The sequence below is a fragment of the Vulpes vulpes genome, chromosome 7 (genome assembly GCF_048418805.1).
Source record: "Vulpes vulpes isolate BD-2025 chromosome 7, VulVul3, whole genome shotgun sequence".
In the NCBI taxonomy this organism is placed as follows: domain Eukaryota; kingdom Metazoa; phylum Chordata; class Mammalia; order Carnivora; family Canidae; genus Vulpes; species Vulpes vulpes.
In genome coordinates this window covers 16,508,346-16,522,581 of record NC_132786.1, presented here as the reverse complement: position 1 = coordinate 16,522,581, position 14,236 = coordinate 16,508,346, and the positions used below count along the sequence as shown (strand labels likewise).

The window sequence follows — 14,236 nt, the reverse complement described above, 5'->3', positions numbered from 1 at the left end:
CTGCTCCGTTCACTCGGGGCAGTGGGGGCCCCTTGGCTGTGTCTCCTGTCCGCTGAGGCTGAGCTCCAGGCTCCCCGACCCTGTCGGCCGTGAGACCCCGCCTTGGCTTCGGAGGCCGCCCACCCCGGGGCCAGTGGGCATCTTCCTTGGCCTCCAGGGCTGCCGTCTGCGTCGGCTCCGGATCCCCACAGCGTGGAATCCCACGCTTCCATGGCCTCCTGGGATTCCAGGGCCCGGTCTCTGTCTCCACAAACTGGGAGTGTGTGCTGGGCGCCGTCCCGGTTGTGGACAGGGGCGAGGGCCACCAGAGCCACAGCTCGGAGCCGGCCTCCTGCCCACGATGAGACCCTCTTCCCTTCTCTGGGGGCCCCAGCGCAGGGTGCCGCCTGTGTGCGTCTGCCGCATGGTGGGCCTCACGCAGGGACGGGCTCCTGGGGGGCCACTCCTGGCCTGCCGGTGGCCTCCCTCACCTGCTGCACCGCCCCCGTCTGACACAGAAACGTGCACAAACGTGTGTATTTGTGTTTAGCCTGGAGCTCTGTTAGCACGAACCTTGTCCGAGAAGAAGCGAGGAGCAGTGGCCAGGGCGGGTGTCTGGCCTCTGGCCGGGCTGTGTGCTGCTGTGCGTTGGGCCCGCGGCACCCGGGGAGGACGGCGGCTTCCTTCTGGGCAGGGCCTGTCAGTCTTGTCCCTCGGAGCCCCGAAGGCGCAGCATCCCCGAGGCCCCGCCGCGGCCCGGATGGCTAGAGTGAGCTGTGGGCGACCGGCAGGAAGGTGGTGCTTGCAGACGCCCCTCTCCAGGCCGCGGAGCACTCGGCTCCAGCTGGGGGTCCTCGGCACACGGGGGAGACCCAGAGCCGGGGGCTGGTTTGGGCCGGTTGTAGGATTCTTAGACCATCTGCTGCAGACCCTGTGTGCAGTTCCAGGGTGCTCAGGGTTGGGGATGCTGCTCCCTCGCCCCGAGGGTGTTGCCTCTCTGGCAGTACACCCAGTCGGTGTGCAAACGCGAAAGTCCCTGGACTTGTGAGCTCAGGACAGGCGTGTGAGGGGCTGGGTGTTTGCTGCCCCTGCATGAACACGGTCACGGTTATGGACGGCCTCTCCTCAAGGGCAGGTGGGTGCAGGCCCTGGCCGCCAGGGTTCTGAGCTCTCCTGAGGCTAGGGGGTGGTGGTGGGGGGGTGGCGGGAGGACATGTGTGTTCCTGGTGCAGCGGGTGGGGGCGATCTTGTGCTCCACTCCATGGGAGGCAGGTTCGCGTCGGAGTAACAGGCGGGAACGTTGGGACACTCTGTGTTCAAGACCGTGCAGGGCACTGATGTGGAAGCAGAGGCCCAGGGCTCCCTCCTTGCGGGGTGGGCGCCACTGCTGGGGTTGGGGGCTCTCCAGTCGGGCCGGCCCTCGTCCTCTGCTGGGTCCCCATCAGCCGGAGCCTCAGTGCCCCCCTCCGCGGCTCCTCTGCCCCGGCCCCTGAGGCTACAGAGCGTCGGGTCGCACAGCCACCAGCAAGCGGGTGCCGCTGTGGTGCCAAGGAGACATTAGCCGGACACGCTTTGCCCCGGCTCTGGTGTTTGGGGTTACGTCTCCGTGAGACCTTCCCTGACGCGCCTTTTACTGAGAAGTGAGTGTCTCGGTGACTGCATCTGTTGGCAGATGTTTGAGGCAGAGCTTTCCAGAGCAGGTGAGGGTGTGTGGGTTGTGGGATTTGGTGGGCGGCTGGCTGGGGTGCTGCGTGCCACAAGTGGGTCCCCGCCTCTCCGTCCCTGGGCCCCTTCCTGGCTGCAGAGGCGGAAATGTTAAAAACGCTCAAATGGACCGTGTCCTGCTTTTCTCATTCAGGTTTCTCTGTCTTCCTTTCTGTTTGCAAATTTCAAAACAAAAAAACAAAACAATTAAAAATATCCCAACCCAAATTTTAACCTCATTTTGTTTGTCTTGGCGCCTCTCGTTGGAGGTTGGGAAACGAGTGATAAAGTTAAAATTGAGAGAAACTACGTTCATCACGTGTAAAAGTCAATAGGTATCGAGGACACATCCGTTCAGACTCCCAAGTAACCCGTGGTGGCACGCGGACTTCTGGACGTGCACCGGGCGCCCCGGACCCGACGCGAAACACTGGTTCTGGGGGCTGGGCCCTCGGTGGGCACAAGAGGGTGCGGTGATTGGCGCCCCACCACAGAAGGCTGGGCCAAGGGGGACGTGGTCCTCACGGGCTGGGGGAGGGGGTTCCTGCAAGGGCAACTGGCACCCAAAGGCCCTGGAGATGGGCCCTGGGGGATGGAGGTGAGGGCCTGGGAGGACTCCCTGGAGGCTGCGTCTCAGCTGGGCCAAGTCGTACTAGGAAGAAGGTGTGGGCGCACAGGAATCAACCGCAGTTTTGAAGCAGGAGGGAGGTTGGTCTCTGAGCTCACGGGCCCCCTGCTGTGCCGGGCGGGTGGGGGTCTGCCCCGGGCTGGGCGCTGGTGGGGTTGGCTCCAGGGTGGCGGCCTGGTGGCCCTGCATGTCTGTGGTTTCCCTTGGGGAGACTTGCTAACCACGCGGCCACCTTGTCCTGGGCCATTGCTCGGCCTCCTGGTGTGGTTGGGCTTTGCCGCTCATGTGGAAGGCCCATTGGACACACCTGCCATGGGGGCCACCTGTGGACAGACCAGGGTGGCAGAGGGGCTGGTCACCTGGCTCAGCGCTCCCTCTGGCACCTGACTGTGGCCATGCGTCCCAGAGCCGGGCGGGGACCCCATGCTCCCACCTGTCCGGGCTCCCCTCACGGGTGTACACGAGGGCCTAGCTCATGCCCGTGACCTGTTTCTTGCAGGTCGGTGGCCGAGGCCACTGAGGTGGACCTGAGCATGCATGGAGCTGGCTGCACACGGGCAGGATCCTCTGCGGGGTCCTCGGCCTGCGCAAGTGGCAGTACAACGTGCAGTCCAACGACGTGACCCTGGCCAACGTCATGGAGGCCGCGGCCTGCCCAGGTGAGTCAAGGGGATGCGATGCGCCCCGGGCCAAAGGACTGGTGCAGGTGCTTCTCGGAGCCACCTGGGAGGGGCCTGCGGGGGGCCCCCAGGACCCCCGGCTTCTGCAGGAGCTGCAGTGGATGGAGAGGAGGTCCGAGGCTCGGACCGCCTGGTGCTGTCGCTTCTCGCTGCTCGTCCCCTGCCAGACTGGAGGAGCCACGGGGGCAGATTGTGTCCCCCGTTCAGCATCGTCGTAGGAACCCGCCACCGCTTGGCCAGTTGGCTGCCAAATGGGAACGGCATATCCACCCCCAGGCCGCCCCTGCCTCTGAGCCCCGCCTGCACACTCCAGGCCGCCTCTCACTTCAGCCTCCGTGCACTCCGGGCACAGCTTGCTGAGCGTCGGCCAGTGGCCCTCCAGTCACCAGAGGCCACCAGAGGCTAGGCCTGGGCAGTGCCCCCTGGGGCTCCTGATGTCCACAGCGGGAGGAGCCCCCCACCCCCCCGTGTTTGCTGAGCGAATGCGTGAGCTGCGTGTGCCTTGTCGGCCGGGCGAGGCCGCAGGCACGTCTCAGTCCTGGCTGGGGGCGGACCCGAGATTGGACAGGGAGGGAGGTGGCCAGCGCCAGGTGTGAGCAGTCCTTTAAGTGGCAGTTTGGTACAAAAGGACCATGGTTTTTGTCAGGTTTAATCTGATTGGTAGTGATCTGGAAGAGAGGCCAGTCAAAAGTTGGTCGAAACAGGCTTTCATTTTTATTTATTTATTTTTGTTGAAACCGGCTTTTAATGGGCTGCACTCTCTGGCTAGGTTATGCACCGCAGGCAAGGCAGAGAGCAAGGGGTGGGTGTGTCGCGCCCAAGCCAACTGCAGTGGGGTCTCTAAAGAGTTTTCTATGGGAAGATGGGGGCAGGGCGGCATTCCAATTAGGGCAAGGGTTACAGGTCTTGGTGTGCTAAGTTAGGATTGGGCAGCAAGGTGGCCTTATTGGGAGGTTCCTGGCCTGGGGTCGGCCGTTTTGAGGTCCCCAGTCTCACTGGCCCAACATTCAGATCTTTTTGTTATGTTATAATGGGGCGACGATTCAGATCCAGCTGCTTCCTGCTGATTTTGGGGCGTCGTGGTGCCTATCGCAGGTGGGCAGGCCAGCGTAGGGATATAAAACAAGTTAGTTGATTGATAACTGAGATATTTCGTGGATTCCTTCCTTGATGATTCAGAGAAAGCAAGGGGCCACCATTAATAGTATGCCAAGGATCAGGAGTGGGCTTAGAGAGAGGAGGAGCCATGTGGTTAGTGGGGTCTGCCACCATTGGGGTGTAGTTGGGCCGACAGGGTGATACTGTGTTTGGAGAGACTCCCGACCTTTGGCGAGGATGTGGAGATTGGTTTCCACTCCACCTGTTTCGTTGATGTAGTAGTAGCGATCTTCATTGAGACACGTACAAGTTCCTCCTTTCTCGGCCGTGAGGAGGTCCAAGAGACATCGGTTCTGTAGAGCTACCTGGGCCACCGGGTTTATTTGGCGTTGTCGGGAAGCAAAAGACCCTGCCGAAGCTTCGTTAGCCATCTGAGGCCTCTCGGATAGGTCCCTGGAGGAATCTGCAGACTGGAATAAGGGCCCCGAGGCCAGTGGCCACCAGGGTTGAGGCCAGGGAGACCCCGACAACCAGTGGGAGAAAGATCACTCGTTTCTGCTTTTCCGTGGGGGGGATGGTGAGGAGGGCTACTTCTGCCTGACTATAGATGGTTAATCGCGGAACTTGGGAGACAGGCAGACAGGAGGGAGGCAGAGGTATTGAGAGATTTAGATAGGGAGCCCTGGCACCAAAAGAATCGGCCAATAGCAGCATGATGAGAGGTGACATTTGACCGGGTGACGTTGCACAGGGATGAGTTAGGGGCGGAATAAAGGAAGGGGAATTGATGGTTGAGAGGGTCAATAAATAGGGCAACATTAGTGAGAGAGGGATGAGGCAGGCGCTGGAGGTGTGGGTGCGGGGCTGGTGCAGCTGAATGCACTTGGGGAGGGGAATAGGCCACAAGGGGAGTTTTGCCTAAAGCGGCACAGATGAAACGGTGGGACAGATTGCCCATGCAGGAAAGGCTGGCGAGGGAAGTGCCTTGTTGGATAAGTTTTATCCAGGAGAAGGGGCCCTGGTCCTGAGTTGGGTAGGCCTGTAGGTGGGTGCTCCTGGAGTACGGGTGACTGAATCCACATGGGCCCGCAGGAGGGCTCTTAGACGAGTTAGGGAAGGTAGGTAAGTAAGATAGGAGAGGAGGAGGTGATGTTGGAAGATTTTAAGGGAGCAGGAAGGGCCGCCCCGTAGAGAAGCTCAAAGGGACTAGGCCCGACGGCCCTCTAGGGGTGGATCTGAGCCTTCTTAAAGCCAGCGGGAGGAGGGTCGGCCAGGACAGGTGGGGATTCAAGATAAGTTTGGTGAGATGTTCCTTGAGAAGGCCGTTAGCCCACCCTAGGTTACCCGAAGACTGGGGGTGATATGGGATATGGAGTTTCCAGGTAATATTTAGGCTCTCGGAGTCGTGCCCGGAGATGCTGGAGATGAAAGCCGGGCCGTTGTCAGATTGTAGGATCTCCAGGAGGCTGAATCTCGGTATGATGTGTTCGGTGAGTATGGTGGCCGCCACATCCGCCATCTCCCGAGCTGTAGGGAAAGCCTCTGCCCACCCTGTAAAGGCGTCCACTGAGGTTAATAGGTAGCGAAAGGATTTATTGTGCGGCATGTGGGAAAAGTCAAGCTGCCAGTCCTTGCCATGTTGGTAGCCGTGGAGCTGGTGATTGGGTCTTGGCCTGCGAATTCCCCCTTGAGCATTTACAGTGGAGCAGGTTTTGCAAGACTAATGCACGTCTCTAATTACCTTTGGGAGATGTGGGTAGTAGAAAAGGGGTCCTGGGAACTGGTGTAAGGCCTTGGGACCAATGTGTAGGGATTGACGCATGACTGAAATGATCATAGGAGCTAAATGGTTTGAAAGAGCGAGTTTCTTCTGAATGAAGATCCAGTCTTTTTCCCCGGCTATTCTTCCCATCTCTTTTAGTGTGTGAGTTTCCTCATCTGTGTAAGTGGGGGGAATGTGGTGTGTTGAGGAAGAGGAGGGGAGCTGGTGAGGAGCCTAAGGCAGTGGCTTGGGCAGTTGAGTCGGCTTTGTTGTTGGCCCTTGGAGTCCTTGGAGGATTGGTGTCCATGACAGTGGATAATGGCTACTTCAGTGGGAAGGCTGAGGGCCCCTAGTAGTTTTGAAATGAGGGGCCCATAGATTATGGGGCTTCCCTTGGTTGGAAGAAGCCTTTGCTCTTGCCATAGGACAGAATGTGTATGTGTGATGAGGGAGGGATATTTGGAGTCCGTGTCTATGGTAGCTCGTTGCCCTTTGGACAGGCGAGGAGCCCTGGTGAGAGCTCTAAGTTCTGCCTTCCGAGAGCTTGTCCCGAGGAGGAGGGAACTGCCTCTAGGATGGCGTCTAGGGTAACGACGGCCTATGCTGCGTGTCTCTGGCCACAAAGAGTATTTGGTCAGGGTTAGGGAAGGGCTGATTGGAAAGTCCTGGATGTGGAGGAGTCAGCTCTTCCAGGAGTTGAGAGCAGGGATGGGAGGGTTCCGGGTTAGCAGAGGGGGTAGGTAGGAGGGTAGCAGGACTTAGCCGAGGAGAAGCTGATAGATAGATGTCAGGATTTTCGAGGAAGAGGAGCTGGGCAGGAAGGGATTCTAAGGAAGGAGCGTGAGGGGGAGAACCCATCCAGGCTGCAAGAGAGGAGGGGGGCAGTCCGTGGAATAGAGGAGGTGCCATCAGTTCCCATCACCGCTACTGGAGAGGGGAAGCTGGCCCCCGAGTAGGAAGGCACAATGGAGTCGGTCGCCCCCGTGTCCAACAGGAAAGAGACGGGCTTCCCCACTCCCTGGAGCAGGACCCTGGGCTTGGCCTGGGTTAGGGGGTGTCCGAGTCTTGGCCCCGTCAGTCATCGTCCAATCCGAGTCGTTGAAAGGCTGGACTTCCCGGCTCAGGGTTTCCTCTGTGTGGAGGCGCCAAGGATCCCCCGAGACCCGGGCAGGCGGATTTCCAGTGGCCCATCGTTCGACATTGAGGGCATTGCCGCGTTGGCTCCTTGGGATTGGCACATTGACGGGCCCATTGTCCCTCGGTGCTGCATCTGAAGCAAGCCCCAGGTGGCGTTCGGTTGTTTCCTGCATTCTGCGGGCTCGTGGAGCCCGCTGGTCGCAGGGCTGCCCCCGAGGCTTGGGTCTGGAGTTGGACCTTCTACTGGAGCCTGGCCTGCCTCTTAAGTTCAGCCACTTCCTCTCTGGTGTTAAGGACTTTAAATGCCATTTTCCACAGGTCGGGCATGGGAGTTAGAGGACCCTCCTCGGTCTTTAGTTTTCTTCGGATATCGGAGGAGGACTGATAACCACTGCAGTGGTAATCCATTTTAGCCCATCTGTAAGGACCAGTGCGGGGGGGATCAGGGTGAGACTCTGGAACAGTCTCCGTGGGAAAAACATGACTCATGATGCTGGGAGTGGCATGCACACGGAGATTTTCTTACCCTTTAAGTTTCGTGGCAGAAGTCTCTCTTTTTATTCGGGTCTGATTCATAAAACACAACCCACTACGTAAATTTCTCATGAGAAACTTTCCATGAAATGGTATAAGGAAAGAGGTCTTCCAGGTGTTTCTCCCGCAACTTCTGAAGTTTTGCGTTTTCAAGCGTGACCTTTGGTGGTTGATTTTTCTTCTGTTTTCCTTATGAGGAGAACATTTTTAAAGCAGACTGCGTGATTCAGAGCTGTTTTATGAAAGTTCCTTAAGATCGACAAAATGAAAAGAAGGAAACCATTTCCTGTAGCTTCACTCTGAGGGACACAACCCTCCTGTCTCTGGCTTGTGACGCTTCCAAGGTGCACTCCTGCAAGGATGGGAGCTTGCTGTCTTCTCGCTGGTCTGTGGTGGGATTAGGGATGACCCACGCGTGAATCTGACAGCGGGAAAGCTCTCCTAAGCCCTGGTTTTAATCTGGTTCTGAGTTCACCTGTGGAGTTGTGCCGACACGCAGGTTTCGTTCTCAGTTTTGTTCTAGGGGTTTACTAGCTCATGACAGAGTTCAGGAACTGGGTGAGTAGTAGTAAGGAAGCCGTCTCTGTTGGAAGAAAAGCGTCTTTATGATCTCCTATCTATGGGCTCATTTTCTAATTTACGAAGCACCGTCAGGGAGTCCTGTGGGCTCTCAACCTTAAATCCGTTTTCACGTAAGAGCGACTTTTGCTCTGAACTCCCAGAAGAATGACAAGACGTTTGGAATTTCTGTTTAGATTTCCATAGTGTTGCTGCTTTCAGAGCAATTTTTAGTCATTTCCTTGGCCTAATGGTTTTCTATTTTTTCTTACATATGCAAATGAATTAAAATATAGGAATGCAGTTGACATCCAATCATAATGCTCATTTGTTAGTTAAAGGCTAATTCAGGCTATAACACTTCGATCCCTAGGAATTTAGCTGTGGTTTTATGAGTTTTCCCATATGATTGCCCACAAATTTATGTGTTGATTAAAATTGTAACAGGTTTAAACTGTTCAAACAAATTACTTAGCAATTAAACCTCCAGCAAAATTGTAATTCATTTTAAATTTATCACAGAGGTTTGATGCTCTTTCCGAGCAAAACAACGGGACATAAGGGTGACATACGGAAATTCGGTATTTTGCGTGAACTGTTCCCGATAGGACAAAAACATTCCCAGCACTGGGCACAGCAAAGCCTTCCACTAATGTGAATTAATTTTGTAGCAAAGGATCACTTGGGAGGATTCCTGCTTTTGAGTTTTGTCCAGGTTTCATTCTTTGAAGCACCCTTTCCATAAATTTGTGTTTTATTCCTAATTTGTCATACTTCACCTTTTGATATTTAAACAATTCACATGCAGCTAACTGAAGTCGCAGTGGTATTCGCTTCTATATCAGGTTATCACCTGCTATATTGAGAATTGCAAAGCCAGAGCACATTACAAAGAGTCAGTTGGACTTTGATACCCAAAATTGCATTTACGAGGTTCACACTCCTTTGTATTTCACCAGATAGAGACAGCAACAGTGTTCTCATGTAATGTGTGCTTCAGCCTCTGTGCCAGAGTTTATAGCGTCTGGATTTTAATATGTAGTGTTGATCTGTTAACCAAAGTTGTTTTGTTTTGTTTCGTTTGGTTTGGTTTGGTTTTGTCCACAGAGGCATGGACACCTGCTTCTGGTGAGTCTTTATGCTAAATATACATACTCAGTTTGTCGCTATGTATGTATGTATGTCACTTTGAGGTTCTCTCTCGCCAGTGTTACCATTCTTGACAAAAAAAAAAAAAAAGTCTTTGTGTTTGATGTCCTTTCTGGTTTGTTAGCCAGGGTCTACCAAAACCATTACTTTTTGATGACACTTCAGTTTTGGCCCAGAATGTCACAGTCTGTATTGAATGCCTCATTTCATCGATCCCTCGTGGCTTTTAATTAAGTTTAGCAGCATTTGAAGATTTTCTTTCACTAAGGGGATTCAGAGGAATCAGAGTCTTTCTCTACATTTTTTAAGTCATTCCATAAAAATATTCCTGTGACGTAACCTGAACTCAAAACGCATTTCGTCAAAAGGGAGAATTAATCCAGTTTGATGAGCAAGTTCCGAATTCGATATGCTTTGTTTGATACTTGGTCCCGATGCTACGCGTCCTGTCTTTCTGTTGTAGTTTTGTGTTCCCGTGCTAATTTTGCATACGTCCTTGCTCAGGAGTCTGGGGATTAGACTGCATTCTATCCCTGTTATATGTCAGCTGGTATTTTCATTATTTTCATCTTGCTTGCTTTCAGATTTTCCCCTCCTTCCCCAAGTTTTCCAATTGTTGAGGCCTTTTATCTTTTTTTCTTGCCTGCTTTCTGGGAGTTTTGTTTAAGGGAAATGAACCTCTTGATTCTTACAATTTATGTTTTCCTAGCCATCTTATGGCCTTCCTCATTATTTAATTTTCTTAGGAAGATGAGCAGTTAAAAAAAAAACAAGATGAATATATGTTTTTGTTACTGTGATAGGGAAAAATCTTTATCATTTCTTGTCGAAAGCATTCTTCCACCCCAAGCATTTTACACACTAAAATGAATCTGTTGCCTATACGGAATGGAAGCCTAGCATAGCAGTAAATGTTTACCTCAGAAATACAGTTTTTTACTGATTGTTAGCCATTTTGATTTCATTTATTAATGACTTTGTCACTGATCAGAAAACCTTGAGGTGGTATTTCTGTTTACTACTTTGGGAAAAAAATAATTAGGATCATTATTTGTAACTCCAACATAGCTTGTTAATTTTCAAGTTCATCGTACCAGAATATGCGCATGCGTGTGTGTTTGCAATCGTATTGATGTTTCAGAGTGTCTTCCTAAAAATTTACAATGTCTATAGATAGCTATTTCAACATTTTGTGAGGTCTTACTTTTCTTTGTTCTTTTATTACAATAACAGCAAGTAAATAGCCCATACTTTTGGTTGTGTCCTATAAGAATTTCTGCTTGGAATACTTGGAAAGAATAATGCTAGTGTTCTACGAATTTTGTCTTAATCATCAATTATCAACTATTTTTTAAACGATTTTTATCTTGAGTATGATAAATATCATGTAGTCAAAGACTGTTTAGTTTATACATATAATATTATTCGGTCGATAGTTTATGAGATTCATTTCATAGAACTGTCTTTATGTTTCCTTTTTGTGCTCAGTGTCCTTTTGTAGAAATCCAGATTGACTACTTTACACTGTGCATATATTTAGAGCATCACAAATGTGGGCCATGAAAAGGATAATTTCATGGTATCGGTGAAACTCTGGATAGAATTTTCTGTCCTATCATCTGTCAGAGCTTTAATGTGTTAACTTTACATTTCCTGAGTGTACTCAGTTATATCCTGAACCGGAAAGGTCGTTGAATATATGACACCTATAAGTCCATACCTATCGAAACTGTAATTAAGATGCACTTTGCCATTTTGACCAAAATGTCATAACAGCAGAGGCACGCCTAAGTCTCTTAGTGGGTTAGTGCTTGATGTCATTGAGAGCAGTATAGTCGAGAGTAACCCACTACTGGTCCCTGAGCCTCACATGAAAACACATTCTGTACCAGAGGGTGGAGTACCTTTCACTTCTTCTCGACACCTCTTTAATTTTTTTTTAGATTTTTATTTATTTATTCATAGAGACACACACACACACACACAGAGAGAGAGAGAGGGGCAGAGACACAGGCAGAGGGAGAAGCAGGCTCCATGCAGAGAGCCCGACCTGGGACTCGATCCAGGGTCTCCAGGATCGCGCCCTGGGCTGCTGGCAGCGCTAAACCACTGTGCCACCGGGGCTGCCCTCGATACCTCTTAATATGGTGCTACTCACTGCAGAAATGACAGAATGAACATGGGACTACTCTGTAGGCACAGTGAACATATCCCAAAGTCTTCAAAGTGCACAGTCCCTTCAGGGTAGTAGACTAGCTGTGTTGTGTTACCTTGGGACTGTATGTGTCAGTCGGCGGTAAATGAGACTGATATCATGCGGTTTTCATCAATATTAATACTTATCAATCAGTAATTTCAGAAAGCAGTGGGTACTGTGGAGGAATGATGTTGGGTGACAGGCAAGGAAGTGATGAAGGGTAGGGGGGAGTCATGACAGAGGTTAGCGGTTGCAGATAGATCTTTTGCAGAAGGCAGCCCCTGAGCGTTTTGTAAAGACTTTTCTTTGAGATAGTCATGGACTCCCATGCAGTTATAAGAAATGACACAAAATATTACTATGCAGAGTACCGTAATACACACATAACCAAACTAAACGTCTAAGCATTCTTTCTGAGGCATTTAGAGTCGAATCTTGAATGGTGAGAGGCATTATGTCAAAGAGCATTCCAGGTGGAGGGAATAGAGAGGTGCCCATTCTGAAGTGGGAAGACATTGGGGCATTGGCTTCACTGAGCAGGGCCACTGTGGCTGTGACCCTTGCATGAGGGAACGAGGGCTTTATGAAAGGTTGAGCAGCCAAGCCACTGTGTCTTGCAGGGTCGTGACGGTGGTGGTGTGAGCCTTGTGTTCTTTGTGCAAGCAATCACACTGGTTGTGCTTCAGCAGAGTGCTCAAGATCTCCCTCCATAATTTGTCAAAACTGTCACTCCCTCCCCATTTTTAAATTGGACCTCAAACATTTTCATCTCAAGTACCAATAGTACAGGATGGGGTTTCTAGTGAATGGGAACAGTTGACCTTGTAAAAGTATGTTATATCTCACTATTGAATATGTATCCAATAGAACGTTACTACCATGATAATTTGATGCTCACTATTATCCCTTTGAACTTTACCTGAGCTCTCCGTTTTCACTGTCAGAACAATTATATTTGCTTTTCTTCTTGAACTCCTGTCTCTTTCATTTCCTCCATAGATTTTATTTTATGGTTTTTATAATGGGAAGATGTTTTAATAAGTATCCTGTCATTTTCCTGTGTGTATGTGTGTACATGTACAGACCCGTATATATACACATGGAAGTAAGGTTTCTAAAGTTTTAGTGTCTTTGGCTACAGTATGCTAAGTGTGAAAATCGATCAGAACGAATTGTTATCCTAAATAGTACTGATGCACAATTGATATAGACGGCAAAATTAATAGTATGATTGGTAATTTTTAAACATGAAATATAATGCCATTGGGATGCCTCTCTTAGCAAGATGGAGAGAGAGTTGATAAAATTTCAGTTCATGTACCCATGAATGAATACTATGACCAGGGTGATGTAAAGTCTGGTGGAAATTAATAGTAAACATAAATGATATGCTGTGGGGCTCTGAAATGAAGGTTGAATGATTATTAGGTATGTTGTTTGTATATTATAAATGTTTATAGTATGTCATTACAGTAGGATGAATTACACTGTTTTCGAAGTTCATGTAATGTTAACAAGGGCATCCTAGGAATGAATAAGCAGGAAGGTGCTTACCTTCCTGATGAGGGGGTAGATATATGTGCTTAGTAAAAATCTATATTACCCGATATTCTTTGTGTAAAAACTTAATGATACTGTTCCTCTGAGTTTGAATAAACGTTTAAGAAAAGATATATCTTATGTTATATAATATTAAATATATATACGTGCATGTGTGTGTATATATATATATATATATATATATATATATATATATAATTTCTGAGAAAGGATCTTTTACTGACTTAAAATTGGTCTACTGGAAATTCATGTAGCATCTTTCACCTCTTCCTCCTTGCAATATCACAGAAAATACATAACTGAGACAGACCGAGGCATGTGTGAGTGGGCGGGCTCTGGCTCCTGACTCAGCATTGTGACTTTGTAGACAGGGTGTGTGAATTATTTCCCAGGATTCTTTTCTTCTTTTCTTTTTTTTTTTTTTTTATAAAGGAAAACCTGAGGTAATTCCATGCTTCGAGACAGTATAGGTCTTTGCCGTGAGCTTTCTGCCTCGGTGAGTTGAGTTTCCGCTGTCTCCGGCCTTTCTTTCCTGTTCTCTTTGTGCGTGGCTCCCAGTCAGCCTGATGCCCTTCCCTGATGATCCTTCGGGATTGAGGAGGCAGGATCTCTCAGCAGGAACTGCCACCACTCTCACCATCCCATCTTCACTGTCCCTGAATTTAGGGCAGATGAATTTAGGCCACGTGGCGTGTGTCTGCTGTCATGCTCCTCTTTTTATGGAAATGAACGCAAAGAAGGAGACTGGATGTTCTGTCCCAGGCTCAGTGACGCCTTGACTTTAGAAAGGCTTTGTGGTTAACAGGGGATTCTGTGGTGTTCCAGTGTCTTTTACCACTCACTGTGGAGCACGGTACAGGAGGAGCAAGGGGGAGGCCTTCGTTCTGGTAAGTGACAGAAAGGCGGTAATGGGGTAGGATGTGGTGAAGGCGAAATGGCATCGGGTGCTACCTCAGGAGCTTTGGTCAGCTTTCAGGGACAGGAAGGACTAGCTGAGCCAGGGATCAGGAATCGACAGCTGTAAACCATCTGGACCTAACTGCTGTCTTTCAAAATTCTTCACGTGCCCTAAGAGTGTGTGGAGGTCATGGTCTGAGTCGGAAGGTCGTGGCAGACGGAACGCACTGGAGCAGGGAGAGCGCTGAAAAGATCTCGTTCCAGGAAGAGGTGATGGTGGTGTGGACCCGGGTGCTAAGAGTGGCCAGGCAGACGGTCAACCCTGAAGGCACAGCCGACGGCCCGGCCTGAAG

The 14,236-nt window shown here is 50.5% G+C and overlaps 1 protein-coding gene across 1 annotated transcript in view; it reads left to right on the top strand.

The window, feature by feature from the left end:
- Positions 1-14,236, top strand: part of LOC112912696 (uncharacterized) — a 260,106-nt gene that overhangs the window by 80,081 nt on the left and 165,789 nt on the right. The window contains exon 5 of the mRNA XM_072762683.1: positions 2,811-2,970. Coding sequence (XP_072618784.1) covers positions 2,811-2,934 — 124 coding nt within the window. The 3' untranslated portion in view covers positions 2,935-2,970. The remainder of the gene's footprint in view (positions 1-2,810; positions 2,971-14,236) is intronic.